Raw genomic sequence first — 15,000 nt, 5'->3', positions numbered from 1 at the left:
AGGACCACACCCACAACACAGGAGGACCACACCCACAACACAGGAGGACCACACCCACAACACAGGGTGACCACACCCACAACACGGGAGGACCACACCCACAACACAGGAGTGACCACACCCACAACACAGGAGTGACCACACCCACAACACAGGAGGACCACACCCACATTGTACATTAAATGCCAGGACGTACAATCGACAATAAGTTTGTACATTAAGTGCCAGGACGTACAACCGACAATAAGTTTGTACATTAAGTGCCAGGACGTCCAACATACAATACGTGCGTAATAAGGGTGCGGGGGGGTAATGGGGAAGGCGATGCAGAGTCTAGGTGAACTCTGGACAAGTTAGTCTTGAGTGAGCTTATCACATATGTCCTGCATCTTACGCAAAGGAATTCCTCACACTGCATGTTTCACGTACATTCGTGGCCGGAATGGAGTATAACTATACCATAATATAATATAATGTTCAGGGTCTGAGCGCTGTGTCTCAGTTTGGGGGTGAGGTCCGGTCATTGTCCGCTTGGTGAACCCCCCTAGCCACGTAATGAATGTGTATTTTATCTTCAAAGGAAACTTTTGCCAATGCCCTGATGGTACATTTTGTCTCAAACTCAAAAAGCCCACTCCATCTCCAGAGTATAAGAAAGTAATTCCAGATATATCGCTCATTTTTATTTGCCTGAATGCTAGAAGGGCCAGGAGTGACCTTGTGGTTTTATCGATTCCGCTGTGAATAAGAAGGTTAGCTCGCGAATTTAGAATAATTGTAACTTTGAAGCATAAGTAAAGTAGTAGTAAAATAGTTTGAAAATACGATCGAATACATTGATCCTAAATTGATATTAATTCGTAAACTAGTTACAATCAGTTATCAATTCTGGATACGATAATGAGAAAAAAAAAAAAGTATGAAGCATAAGTTGACGATTTACAAACCATTTACAACGTGTTAAGATGAAAGCTAGATATACCTTACTACTAATTAGTACTTATTAGTTCGTACTGCTGTAATGGCACTCAAGGCTTTTCCAGCCTTTTTAAGTTATTTATAAATGCTTAGCCAGGCATAGATAGTGCTCACTTTAGATCAGCTCACTCAAAAGACAAATGCATTCCAACTACCTGACCTAAGAATTATTAACATACTTACTAATTAGTATTCATACATGAACATTGCCTTATAAATAAGGAATTCAATTTTAACTAAAGCTTCATTAGTGCTTAAATGTTTCTAAAGTGCTCCGAATTGTATTCGGTCCTTCCAGATGGTTCATCACCCCAGAGTGTCCCCTAACCCTAACCCATTCGCAGTAAGCGGTATCGTTTACGGACCTGGAAGGCGAGGTTGGCGTTCTCGTGCATGCCGAAGACCTCGGGGTCGTCCAGGATGGGCAGACTCTCGATGTACTTCTTGTACACGTCCAGCCGGTCTTCTTCTGGGGCGAGGTAGACACCTGACGTAGCAAAGAGTTCATCAGAGTCAGACAGAGGGTTGGAGAGAACATTGAAACGCATGAACCCCCACAGACCCATCAAAGCGGAAAAGGCACTTGGTTCTATGAATATCCTTACAGTACCGACAACGATATATTGCTGTTTGTCTGTCTTCTGACAAATGGACTTATGGTAAATAAATGGTCAATTGACTGTATTTATACTGCGCTTTCCTAACCAGTGGTCAATCAAATCGTTTATAAATGATTGCCTAACATTCACCCGTTGCACACATTCACACACTGACGGCGGAGTCAACCATGCCAGGTGACAGCCAGCTTGTCGGGAGCAGTCAGGGTGAGGCGTCTCGCTCAGGGACACCTCGACACTCAGCTAGGAGGAGCCGGGGATCAAACTAGCGACCTTCCGGATACCAGCCAACCCGCTCTACCTCCCGAGCCACATGGCCTGTGGCCTTGGATAAAGGCGTCTGCTTAAGGCCCTGAATGTAAATGTAAGAGCCCCTGATCAAGGAGGCCTGCAGGTAGACCTGTGGAAAGTGGATGCATGATACCTCCACCACCAGAGACGACCACACACACACACATGGACAGGAGGAGGCATATCGGTGGTGGTGGTGGTGGTGGGGGGTACCTGAGGGGGAGTAGGTGTAGCCGGGCTCCAGGGTCCCCGGGGAGAAGAAGCCCTTCAGGACGGTCCGGAGACAGCGCTGGTCCCAGGCGTCTGTCACCCGGCCCCCGTAGGTGATCTCACCTGGGGAGGGAGGGAGGGGGGGAGGGGGGAGGGAAGAGGGAGAGAGAGGGAGAGAGACGAAGGATGAAGTCACAAGTAGCTGAACATCTGTGTTGTGATTGTATGTTTAGGAACATTTCATCTATGTGTGCAGTCAGTTAATGTTTAATGAGAAAAGAGAGAAGTTCGAGGGGAGGGAAAGCCACAGAGATCAACAAACGAAATAGGACAACAGAGAGAGTAGAGAACAGAGACAATGAGAGGGGACACGAGAGAGAGAGAGAGAGAGAGAGAGAGAGAGAGAGAGAGAGAGAGAGAGAGAGAGAGAGAGAGAGGGAGAGTGAAGACAGGGAGAGAGAGAGAGAGAGAGAGAGCGAGAGAGAGAGAGAGAGCGTGAGAGAGAGCGAGAGCGAGAGCGAGAGAGAGAGAGAGAGAGAGAGAGAGAGAGAGAGAGAGAGAGAGAGAGAGAGCGTCATGAAGTCAGAAGTCAGAAGTCCACAGCCATATTTTCTTTCTTTCATCTCATTAGATCACTGAGCGTGAGCTCTCATTTCCAATGATTCTCTACAGAGATAATATGCTGCACACAATGAATTCAGAAAACACAAGGCAAAACAACAAGAAAAGTGGAATGAAATGGATGGATTTAAGGGATTCAAACTGACCCACGGATACTAATCTATTGACATTTAAAGTTCATATTACAGCGTTCCGTGTTTCGGGGTCACAAGTTCCCTGCAAACTTGGGGGCCTTGAAGTGTCAGCCAATCATTGGAGCGAGTATGATGAGTTCCAGATGGCCAGTCCAATAACCCATGGATATGAGGGGAACCACCCGACGTTGTTGTATCGGACACGACAGTGGGAACCTTAACTTTCCGGTGATAAATATGAGGGCGCTGTGATATACACAATCTAAGGGCTGAAGAGTGGAAGCATCAGCATGTTATCAAACCACATCTCCATAACCCAAGACCGATAGGGAAACTGCTCATCTCTTTCTGCTCATCGTTAAGAAGCTGGTTCTGTTCATGTACAAGAAGACCGTTTCGTCTGAGCCAGATGCCCTGATGAGAGCACTTTCCCTTGCGGCAAAACTAGTCAAATATATAGTGACACATAAAAGTGACAACTTTCAACATTTACGGTGTCGCGTTGTCAGATGATGCATGACAAACAGTGGCATATAGTAGAGAGTGGCAAGAAGTTATAAAAAAGTAGGATGCACAACAGAGCCAGAGGAGAGATGAGATAGAGAAAGGTCAGAGGAGAGAGAGAGGGGAGAGAGAAAGAGAGTGAGAGCGAGAGAGAGAGAGAGAGAGTGAGAGAGAAAGAGAGCGAGAGTGAGAGAGAGAGAGAGAGAGAGAGAGAGAGAGAGAGAGAGAGAGAGAGAGAGCAAGAGAGACAGACAGATAGACAGAGTGAGAGAGAGCGAAAGAGCAAACAATAAAGAGAACGAGAGAGAGAGGGAGGTTGAACAAGCAAGTGCTGTGTTGTTGAGGAGGAGGATGTGGACAGAGGCTTCCTGCACATCTATCTGATCCATCAATCTGACAGGAAAGCCAATTCCATGCATGGTTTGAGCCAGAACTCTGTCTCCAAACAGCACGCTGAAGTAAGATTCAACTGATACTCTAGTAAAGTGTGAATAAATATGTCCTGGGCTACACTAAGGACATGAATGTTATATATATATATATATATATATATATATATATATATATTTATGCATCAGAACAATGATATGCATATCCCCTAGGCCTGGACCTACGCATTAGGAGGCTCATGGTTTTAACCTTTAAATAAATCCAACCCTATCTCTAGTGACTAAGACATGACACCTTTAAAGGACGAATAATTTGAATGAATCTGGGCAAGCACAGATGCCCCGGCTCAATGCTAATCAATAGTGTCGAGGGAGGTATTGGCTCCTGTCCAGCTAAATACCTGCCAGTCTCAGCTCAGCCTCCCACAATGACTCCTGCCATGTGGATGAATAATGCAGATGGATGTCTGCCCCCTGCTGCCTGCACGCCAGCAAGCCTCTTAGCAATCAGCCAGCCTGTCTACTAGCCAGCCAGCCTACTTGCTAATCAGCTAGCTCAGCAGCTAACTAGATAAACAGCTAGCCCTTCAGCCAATGTGCGAGCCAGACAGCCAGCTAGCCCGCCTGCTAGCCAGCCTTCCAGCAAGCCTGCTAGCCAGCCTGCTAGCCTGCCAGCCAGCCTGCTAGCCAGCCTGCTAGCCTGCCAGCCAGCCTACCAGCCACCCTGTAAGCCTGCTAGCCAACCTGCTAGCCAACCTGCTAGCCAGCCTGTAGGAGCTACCAGGCGCCTACCGGTGATGTAGGTGAGAGCGTCCCAGGGTATGGTGGTGTCCTTGCAGTAGAGCTGAAGGTTGAGCAGGGCACACTCCCGGTCGCTGTCGCTGAACTCGTAGCCGATGTTCCAGCCCAGAGGCCCGAACTTCTTCCTCTCCTGAGACACACAAACACAGTCAGAGACAACAAGGACCCAGAGTAATCTGCCTGACATTTAGAGCGTTTACAAAGTTCTGCAGTTGTTCCGATACCGATACTAGTGTCGTTAATTACTCTGTACACTGCCTAAAAGTATCGGGTATCGGCGAGAACATCACAAACACTCCAGTGTTATGCTGCGTTCGTTAACGGTCAGAGGTGGAGAGTTGGAATGGTAAATGCGTCATCTCCGACCGACATCATTCATGCTTCCAAGTCGGAAAACATGGATGCATGGACACCTAACTTCAAGAATACAGATGTCATATTCTAATTATAGATTATGAATGTAAATTATTAAAAAGAAAACGACTCAGAAAGTGAACCAACTGTACATTGCTGTCATCGCAAGAGAACTCTTCGATAAGAACAAGTGCCGTTAGTAGTTTAAATGTTAGATGCATGTATTGGTATAAACTCGGTATCGTCTGATACTCAAGTTCAGGAATCTGAATCGGTATCTGTAAAAACGGTATGGGCACATCTCTAATGACCCTATTACCAGCCAGCCCAACACAACCCTACAGATACCTGTATGATGGCGTGGAAGAAGCAGACTCCGAACACGATCTTCCTCCAGGGGCGCCCCAGGACGTGCTCCTCGAAGTAGCTTCCGGAGATCTCGGTGAAGGCCCGCCGCACGTTGGCCCGCAGGCCTTTGGGCGGCTCGTTGGTCACCTGGCAACCGCGACACAACGGACGTCAATCGGTGACGAGAAACGCTCAAAAGTGGTCGAGTAACACACAACCACAACCCCCGGCCAACAACCGATGTGGAGCAACTACCACTGCACTTCAGAGACACATAGATTTATGTTTCTTTTTTGAGATTTGTTGTCAGGTCAGTCAAACACGTGTCCCAACGACGAGACAGTACATCGCGTGTCAATTATGAACTTATGAGAACAGTGTCAACAGAAAATAGTGCAGCAGAAAAAAAGATAAAAAGGGAAGATCAAGGTGAAGACGTCTCAGACTTTTTAAATCGTTCTATAAAGCAGGGTATCAGATTGAGGAAAGTGTCTGGATTGACAATGTATTTCCAGAGCAGCAGTCGGGTGCACGAAATATCCTCTGCACTCCTGTCCATCCCTGGAAGGAGGGCTCCCAACTTCTCGAGGCATATTCCCTCCCATTCGGGGAGCGTTTCCTAACCCTTTAGAGGGCTTTGGGTGTAATGTGGCCCTATAAGGCCCTTTGAGTCTCTACCTGTGATTGAGGCATCGAGGATCTCCACTGGATGCAGGGTGTTACTTCCCAGAGCCATGTGCATGCTCATTTGTGTGCGTCTCTTATGATGAAGACACAACATTATAATTCAATCCCCTGATATATTCCTCAGTTTAAGCGCAGCTACTTGCATATTCTTTTCCAAGTGTCTCCCCGGGGGAACGCAGCTAAATAAAGCCGCCTTGTTGCATATTCTAGCCGAAACATTGTGCTGTCTGACGTACAATTACAAATGGGAACCATCCATCATTAAAGGCTCCAAGGGAGGGCGATGTAAACCAGATCCATTTAGACGTGCTGCTTAGCCCTCCATTACCAAGCTCCCCTCTTCCTTGTGACTCAGCATTATCGGCATCACGAGGAGCCACGCCCGGAACGCACCTTGAATGACAATGTTCCCAGGCACTGTTGTTCTGAGACTAATGGCGCTTCCTAAAGCCATTGGGCTCGGAAACACACCGCCGAAGGGAAAGGGATGCATCCATGATTCAGACAGATGTTATATCGATAGCCTGCTTGGCTTTTCCAAATCCCTGAGAAAGAGTTTGGCCCGGGCGTTGGCGTGTCTGCGCGTACGATCTTCAGGGGATGAGCGAGCGCGCGCGGCTGTCCTTCTTAATGAAGAACGATGACTGCGAGCGCGTCCGTCAGCCATCGTGTTTGACTGCAGAACACTTAGCGGGGGGGGGGGGAAATGCAGACCTGGGCGCTGGCGAGGACGAATTAACACTTGACATGATGAATGAGAAAAACACGTGTGTGAGATTGTTTGGGTGTGTGTGATTGTTTCCGTGTGTGTGGGTGTGTGTGTGTGTGTGTGTGTGTGTGTGTGTGTGAGCTCCTACTTTGACAGAGTTCTGCAGCACGGTAACGGGGAACACTTTGCTGGGCATGGAGCTGAGGAACAGACGGAAGTTCTGATGGATGGAGGTGTCTGGACGGGGGAGAACAACGTTACAACAACCACACAACTTTCCATCGTTTATCTCAACACTTTACACGCCATTCGAATGGCGATACGTCTCCATCTCCAGGGGGGTTGCTGTACAGCCTGTTCACAACAGAGGCACATCAAGCTTCTACAAGCGTTTCAGAATTTGGATTGTATCTGGATGAAAGAACTCGGTGTACACAAAGTGCTGACGATCGCCTCAGCCTGTCATCACGGAGGGCCGGTTTATGAGAGAATCAGCGCTTGATTTGTACACATGCGTAAAAAGTTTGGACCACATCCATTGATTTTACGATCTTTGAGACGAGGGGGAGAGGCAGGGACGGTGGTGTTTCAGTTGACATGGCTTTGGATAATTCAGCGAATCATGTTTGATAATATAAACGCAAGGTCTAGGACTCGTAGAGTCGTATAAAAAAAGTAGGCACAGCGCGGATATATTTGAGATAAATAACCATTTACCGTCCCCTTGCTGTAAGCGGGAAGGAATTGGTAAGTCACGTGAAGTGCGTGACTTGACACGATTCCACGAGGGTTACGGTTTGGACGAGAAACTAGCTCTCCTCTGAGGTGGTTTGGACAACTGTTGCCAACATACAGTATCTCGGGCAGACATTCCCTCCTGTTCAGACGGAAAGTCCCTTTGCATTGCAGTGACGCAACCCATTTCGAAATGTGATTTAAAGAGAGATTTAAAACGCGTGTGTAAACGAGGCCAGTGTATCCATGCACATATGGATTATGATCCATACCTAATACCGCATACACAGCAAACAGTGAGTGGCCACGCGTTCTTACAATGTGTGTGCATATACATGTATGTACATGCACAGCCTGTCTCAGGTTGGCGTTAGTGTGTGACGACCCACCGGGCTCCGTGAAGGTTTTAATGAGCTCTTCCATGGCCAGCATCCAGGAGACGGCCAGGTGACAGTTCTGGAGGAAGATCCACTCGCCGCTCTCCAGGGCTTCCCGGATGAGCTTCTCGGCGATCGGGCCCTGGCCCTGGCCCAGTGAGATGGACTTCACCCTGCCAGGGAGGAAGAGCATGTTGGGTTCCAAGTCCCCCCGCTCCAAGCACCAGATGGTCTACCTGTATTTGCCCTGATGTTTCGTCTGACAGCAGACACACTGGAGCTGGACTGGAAGTGGGTTTAATGTCTACGTTGGTGGTGTGATTTTGGTTTTAGCGCGTGGTTCTTTCACATTGGTCTTACGAGTGCTACTACTTTTTATGTGCCACACAGTTTCTCCTGCTGATCTTTGACGGACAACCCGACAGTCTAAAAGGAATCACAAAATAAGTCAAAACCGGACAAGGTTACAAGCTTCCAAAGCGGAAGGGACGCCGACTCGTTGCTATGACGAATAGGACAATCGGTCTTGCTGCCGTGGCAACGAGCTTAATGACTCAAATAAGTCAGCCCGACTTGGAGGACACGTCATAGAAAGACAGCTTCCATTACGGTATGGACAGCGGACTGCTTCTCATGAAATAATCCCCTTTTCTCTATCTGGTTTCTCCCCCAACCCCCCCGCCCTCAATTAACTCTGGATAATGCCCTTCATCTCCCCTTCGGACCACCCGACACGCTATAGGGCGGCATGGGGCTCAGGAGGTAGAGCGGGTCGGCTGGTAACCCGAAGATCCCTGACCGCTCCTTCCTTGAATGTGTGTATGAATGGGTGAATGTGAGGTCATTTTTGTAAGTGCTTTGAGTGCCCACTGGTTGGAAAAGCGCGGTATAATTGCAGTCCATTTACCATTTACCATCTATTCATAGGCTTAGTTCTAATGTTCCTAGTTCCCCCTCTTCCGAACGTTTCCTACTCCTGGCTCGCTCGTCCTCGTCGCTCACCTGTCCAGGCAGTCCCTCTCCTTGGCGAAGCGCTGGAAGGCCCCCATGGGGTCGGAGCCCGTGCTGAGGATGAAGAGCAGCGGGGTGGCGGGCGTCATGTCGCCGTACAGCGTGGCCAGGTCCACCGGCGGGTTCTCCACAAACGGCTGCCCCAGGCTCACGATCACAAACTGGGTGACGGCGAACACCACCTGGGGGACGGGGAGGGGGTCGGTTTTATATCATCAGCGTCTGTCTTCATCATAATTATCAAAATTATCATCGTCATTTTCATCATAATCATCTTCATCATCGTAATCCTCTTCGTCATCTTCATCATCGTCATCATCATCATCATAATTATCGTCATCATCCTTCTCATCATCATCATTATTAACATCCTTCTCCTCCTCCTGCTCCTCCTTATCATAATCATCATCTTCTTCGTCATCATCATCAGCATCCTCATCAACATTCATCCTCATCATCCTCTTCCTCATCGTCATCATCATCAATATTATATGGACAATAAATAGATAAATAGATACTGACTCAACAATGACTCACCACAGAGACAAAATGTCATTGTTTCCACGAGACAAAAAACAAACACACAGCAGCAGAGCCCTCCGTGTACCTTCTCCTCCATGAAGCTCTTGATGAGCAGCAGCTTCTGAAAGTCGCCCAGCTTCTCGTTCCAGTGGCTCCGCTGGCTCGGCCCCCCCGCCTCCAGGGAGTCGTAGCCCTCCCAGCTCTCGGGGTTGACGGACGCCTGCATACGGCCTGCACAGCCGGACACACACACACACAGCTCCGCTCCTCAAAGAACCACTTTTTCCCCCCATTGTGATGACAGATGACTACAAATCAGCATCACCACGACACCGGAGCCCGGGACAGTGATGGACCGGGCCGCGGACCGCCGGAGGGCCCCTCACCTCCCATACTAAGCACGGCTTTGATTCGGCTGTCGGAGCTTTGGTGTTCTACAGCCACTGGCTGTGAGGGTCCGCACATTAGTGTGTGTCTATGTATGTGTGCACGTGTGTGAGTCCGGAGTGCGTGCATGTGCGTGTGTGTGTCTGTGCGTGTTTATTTGTATGGGTTGTGTTTGTGTGTCTATGTGTGTGTGCACGTGTGTGAGTCCGGAGTGCGTGCATGTGCGTGTGTGTGTCTGTGTGTGTGTGCGTGTTTATTTGTATGGGTTGTGTTTGTGTTTGTGTGTCTATGTGTGTGTGCACGTGTGTGAGTGCATGCACGTGCATGTGTGCATGAGTGTGTGTGTGTGCCTGAGTGTGTGTGTGTGTGTGTGTATTTGTATGTGTGTGTGTGTGTGTGTGTGTGTGTGCGTGAATGTATGCGCGTGCGTACATGCATGCGAGTCGGTGCATCTGTGTGTGTGAGTGCGATACCCAGCGTGATGCAGATGCGAGTTGGTGCATGTGTGTGTGAGTGTGTGCGTGCGTTACCCAGCTTGATGCAGATGTTGGAGCTGGTGAGGCTGCGGCCGAGGCCCCTGAAGCAGGGCAGCGTGCTCTCCAGCCCGCAGCACGTCTGCCACTGGAGGTCACTGAGCCACGGGGCGTCGGGCCGGGCCGCGCACCCCTGGAGACAGGGAGACGGACTGATGATGGATGGGCACTCACAGGGCGAGGTCCGGTGTGTCTGTGTGTGTGTCTGTGTCAGTCTGTGTGTGTGTGTGTGTGCGTGTGTGCATGAGTGTGTGTGTGTGTGTGTGTGTGTACGCGTGTGTTTGTGTGTCTTTGTGTGAGTGTGTGTGTGTTTGTGTATGTGCGTGTCTGTCTGTGTGTGTGTATGTGTGTGTCTGTGTCTCTGTGTGTGTGTGTGTGTGTCTGCATTAGTGTGTATGTGTATGTGTGTCTGTGTATTTGTGTGTGTGTGTGTATGTGTGTCTCTGTGTCTGTGTGTGTGTGTCTGCATGAGTGTGTGTGTGTGTGTGCGTGTGTGTGTGTATTTGTGTGTGTGTGTGTGGTGTGTGTGTGTGTGGGGGGGAGAGATTCTCTCGGGCTATTGCTGGCTGGGAGGGTGCTCATAAATAAAAATGCAGGGCATAGTGCGAGTTAGTGGGGGGAAAAGGTAAGCGAGGTCAGGTTGTTGCTGGCTGAGAAGATAAAACGTGCTCATACCGTCACATATTATATGACTGAGTAGATTTATACCAAAACATTAACATCTATTGCGTTTACTGTTCAAATCCTAACTATAGTATTAACCTAACCCTGGAACCTAATCCTCCACTTAATTCTCAGAGTTTCTTCCTTGATAATTAGGATTAAACGTTTTTGAAGATGATCAAGATCATTAAGCTTTCCCTTGCCCTTTAGGGCTAGGGAGTGTCATGATATTTCGCCTTTAAAGCCCTTTGAAACTGTAACTGTGATTAAGGGCTATTCAAATAAAACGTACTTGACGTATCTAATGAAGTTTTAAATGTTCTGCTGGAACAGATCTGCATAGCCTGTGAGATCAATTATGTTGAAACTGGAGGCTTTGCGCTTCAAAAGCTTTCATATTTTATAGCTGCTGATCCGTTGACCTTCATGGTGCTGTATCTGTGGAGCCCCACCTCTCCCCATCACAGTCTCCCAGCCACGAGCACAGCGGGAGAGGACGTTTAGTTTCATTACCCTTAAAAGGCAGAGCTAAGCAGAGACCCCCGGTCGACCCCAAAACACTAACCAAACCAAAACAACAACAGCCGTCAGGACTGATTGAGGACCCGACATGACCTCCACACAGCCACAGTGAACCCACCCTCAGTAATAGTTTATATACCAATATAAAAAGGGTATATACCTCAGTGTTTCACCTTGTTTTTGTTTTAAATGTGTTAGCGTGTCGTCGATGATCTTGAACATAGCACTCCATGCTGTTTTCTCTCAGTTATTAAGATAATACCGTCATTGAGAGAAAGCCGGTGTCAATCCGATGTTTTTGCCAGTCTCCCCCAGCTAGTGTGTGAACGCGCTCTCCTCTGAACTCAAGTCCAGTTCTTTTCATGACGTCAAAGCTCCTTTTCGGAGGCACTTTAACGCCATGAAGAAGGAACTATCTTTTTTTATTGTGTGGATGATTGGAGTTCCGTCTGAGATGCTTCTCGGACACTTATGATTGGCACTTGGTTGTACCGACAGCGATATATTGTTATCTTTGTACTGACAAATGTAGGTTGCTTTGGATTACAGCGTCTGCTAAATGCCTTAAATGTGAATGTACATGTTACGTGCAGTATATACATCACTCATTATAAGGTCCATATAGAACAAGGTGTACAAGCTGATTAAAAGATCACAAAGTTGTCGTGAGCTGTGAACCTGGGGATGATACACGTACTCTCCGCCGTAAACACACGGTTGAAAAATTCATGCAAGGCGTCAGCCAGCTCGTCGGTAGCAGTGATGTGAGGTGTCTTGCTCAAGGACACCTCGACACTCAGCTAGGAGGAGCCGGGGATCGAACTAGCAACCTTCCGGTTACCAGCCAACCCGCTCTACCTCCTGAGCCACATGCCGCACGCCTCAACCTTGTACTTCCTAGGATTCTCAGCCCAAAACACACGGTTTAAAAACTCACGTGTTCCAACTTGAGCAGAAACAGAGGGTTCAGTTACACCTCAGGAATAAATCTGGATATGTTTATGGGTAGGACGTTCGTCACCCACTATGAAATACATCTCATAATAAACGTGCTTACTGAACAAGGTCAGAACTAGGTATTTTCATAGAGGGGCTATAAATAAGGAGCATGATGAATATTCCCGTGGAGGAGAACATATTTGAATATGCCTCTGGCTATCTACAATGTGCAGCCCACCGGCGGTAATAAACGGGCCTGTTCCTCCCTGCTCATTTAAGAACACCTGGGTCACACCGAGAGAGAGCGAGACCAGAGTGGTTGTTCTCCATCACACCTCGTGTCATGCTTTGTGTGCAAGAGGCCCGGATAACATCAATAAGGAAAGCAGAGCTCCGGTGATCGCGCTCTCCGCCGGCCCTGAAATGAGGACTGTTCTCAGCTCAGCACACTGAGCACTCACACATCCCTGCTCACCCAGGGTTTGGCTTTCAACAGCCAAACTAGAGACAGACTTCAGTTTTTTTTGGCTGGTCTAGCACATCTTTGCTTTCAAGCAATCATTCCAAGAACCGAATCAACAGGCTGGCAAGGCATGGGACGTAGAATGATTTGAATATTAGGAATCAAGTTCATTAATCCATGACAAAGGCTCGGAACACAGTAGGTGAATACGATGCCAACCCCTGAAGCGCAAGATGGAAGAAATAATAACTACTAGAAACAAGTGCTGTCAACATATAATAATAAAATGTGTTTGTAATAATTCTGATAATCCAAAACATTCAACATTAACCGAACTAGAGGGTTGGATAATGGGGGTGGGGGCGTTGTTGACATAACGAACAGATCAACAGAGGGGAGAAGGGAAAGTGAAGGGAGTCATCCCCGTGGTCTCAGCCTCTTCCAGCTTCTTAATGATCACAATGCACTGTGAAAACGATTTTAAAATTTCTAAGCAGGAATAGAAACAACAGCTTTTTAACAGAGGTGTGAATGACTGAATTGAAAAAAAAAAAAATTGTAAAAGAAAAAGAGGAAAGTATGAACGACCAAATGGAAATAACTTGAAAGAAAACAACCAAAAGAAGTATTGAGCGAAAACAAACACAACGGAAAGCATCGAGCGAAAACAACAACGACGTAAAGTATAAAGTGAAAACAACCGAGACGTTAAGTATCGAGCGTAAACAACAACGACGGAAAGTATAGAGCGAAAACAACCGAGACGGAAAGTATAGAACGAAAACAACCGAGACGGAAAGTATCGAGTGAAAACAACAACGACGGAAAGTATAGAGCGAAAACAACCGAGACGGAAAGTATCCAGCGAAAACAAGCAAAACGCAAAAGCCTGAGCAAAAAACAACCAAAACGTAAAATACAGAGCGAAAAACAACAAAAACGTTAAGCGAACAACAGCAAAGTTCACAACGGCAAAGCTGACGGCCCTCACCTCGTCCAGGGCCGGCGCCCCGCGCAGGAAGTGCTGCCACTCGGCCTCGGACACCTCCCCCCGCTGCCTCATGATCTCCAGGCACAGCAGGAAGCTGTAGATGGTCTTGTGGCGCTCGAAGAGGCCCCGCGCCACGTTGGAGTAGGAGGCCAGCAGCGTCTGGTCCAGCAGCGTCTGCAGCCGGCGCTCCAGCTCGCTGTCGGGCTCCGACGTCTCGATGGTCCCGTTGAAGAGCTGAACCGGGGGGGGGGGAGACAAGGGAGGGACGTTCACATTAGGTCAGGGCCGGCAGGAGCTCAGGAGGTAGAGTGGGTAGGCTGGTAACCGCAAGGTTGCTAGTTTGATCCCCAAGAGTGTCGAGGTGTCCTTGAGCAAGGCACCTCACCCTGACTGCTCCCTACGAGCTGGCTGTCGTTGTGTGAATGTGTGCATGAATCTGTAAATGTTTGGCAGTATTGTGAGGTGCTTTTGATGATTGAGATACACAAATGCAGTCCATTTACATTATGGCGAATGACACATAAGTACATTTGTCTGAAGAAGGAGAAACAACAATATATCGCTGTCGGTACAGTAAGGATGTTCATAGAACCAAGTGCCAAGCACTAACCATCACTAGGTTAACCCATTCCCCGATTACAACAAAGATAGCTAGGATAAGATGCTACACAATGCTAATACTATTTTTAAGTGCAAGGACGTACAACATGCGATAAGTGCGTAAGAGGGATGTTGGGGGGTAAGGGGGAGGCTATACTGAGTTTAGGTGAACTCAGGCACAGACACAGAGTTAGAAGGAACAATGAAAACAGGGTTATTCTGTTATTTAATGTCTAACTTGGAGAAGGAGAAGAAAAAAGCAGGTTCGAAGACGGGTGAAGGACACTGACAGAATGTATGGTTTGGTAAGAAAGAGAAAGAAAAAAAACCTGAAAACATGTTTGCAAAATGTGAACGCTTCACCGTAAAACTTTTCAAGGTTTTCACGCAAACAAGATTGTCCATCAAAAGCCTCTCGAAACCAAACTGAAAAACAGAGTCCCCCGTTCAGACTCTCCGTTCTCTCTCCCCACCTCCCCCCTGAATGGCCCCTGCCCCCCCTCGAGGCGGACCTGCTTGAAGTACTTGAGGGAGAACTGGTACATGGGGTCGATCTCCGAGAGGCTGGCGATGACGAAGTACATGAGGGAGCCGCGCGTGGCCACGGGCCTGTA

General features: G+C 48.0%; 1 protein-coding gene across 1 annotated transcript in view; it reads right to left on the bottom strand.

Annotated features, from left to right (window-relative positions):
* dnah6 (dynein, axonemal, heavy chain 6) overlaps positions 1–15,000 on the bottom strand; it is a 62,384-nt gene that overhangs the window by 7,601 nt on the left and 39,783 nt on the right. Inside the window, exons 43-53 of the mRNA XM_060047417.1 lie at positions 14,899–15,000; positions 13,787–14,020; positions 10,206–10,341; positions 9,374–9,519; positions 8,758–8,948; positions 7,768–7,928; positions 6,792–6,880; positions 5,248–5,394; positions 4,537–4,675; positions 2,100–2,219; positions 1,344–1,465 (exon numbers count right to left, since the gene is read on the bottom strand). The exon at positions 14,899–15,000 is cut by the window's right edge and continues 78 nt beyond it. Coding sequence (XP_059903400.1) covers positions 1,344–1,465; positions 2,100–2,219; positions 4,537–4,675; positions 5,248–5,394; positions 6,792–6,880; positions 7,768–7,928; positions 8,758–8,948; positions 9,374–9,519; positions 10,206–10,341; positions 13,787–14,020; positions 14,899–15,000 — 1,587 coding nt within the window. The remainder of the gene's footprint in view (positions 1–1,343; positions 1,466–2,099; positions 2,220–4,536; positions 4,676–5,247; positions 5,395–6,791; positions 6,881–7,767; positions 7,929–8,757; positions 8,949–9,373; positions 9,520–10,205; positions 10,342–13,786; positions 14,021–14,898) is intronic.

Source organism: Gadus macrocephalus, chromosome 3 (genome assembly GCF_031168955.1).
Source record: "Gadus macrocephalus chromosome 3, ASM3116895v1".
Lineage (NCBI taxonomy): Eukaryota > Metazoa > Chordata > Actinopteri > Gadiformes > Gadidae > Gadus > Gadus macrocephalus.
Note: the sequence above shows the minus strand (reverse complement) of the source record. Positions and strands in the feature narration are given on the sequence as shown.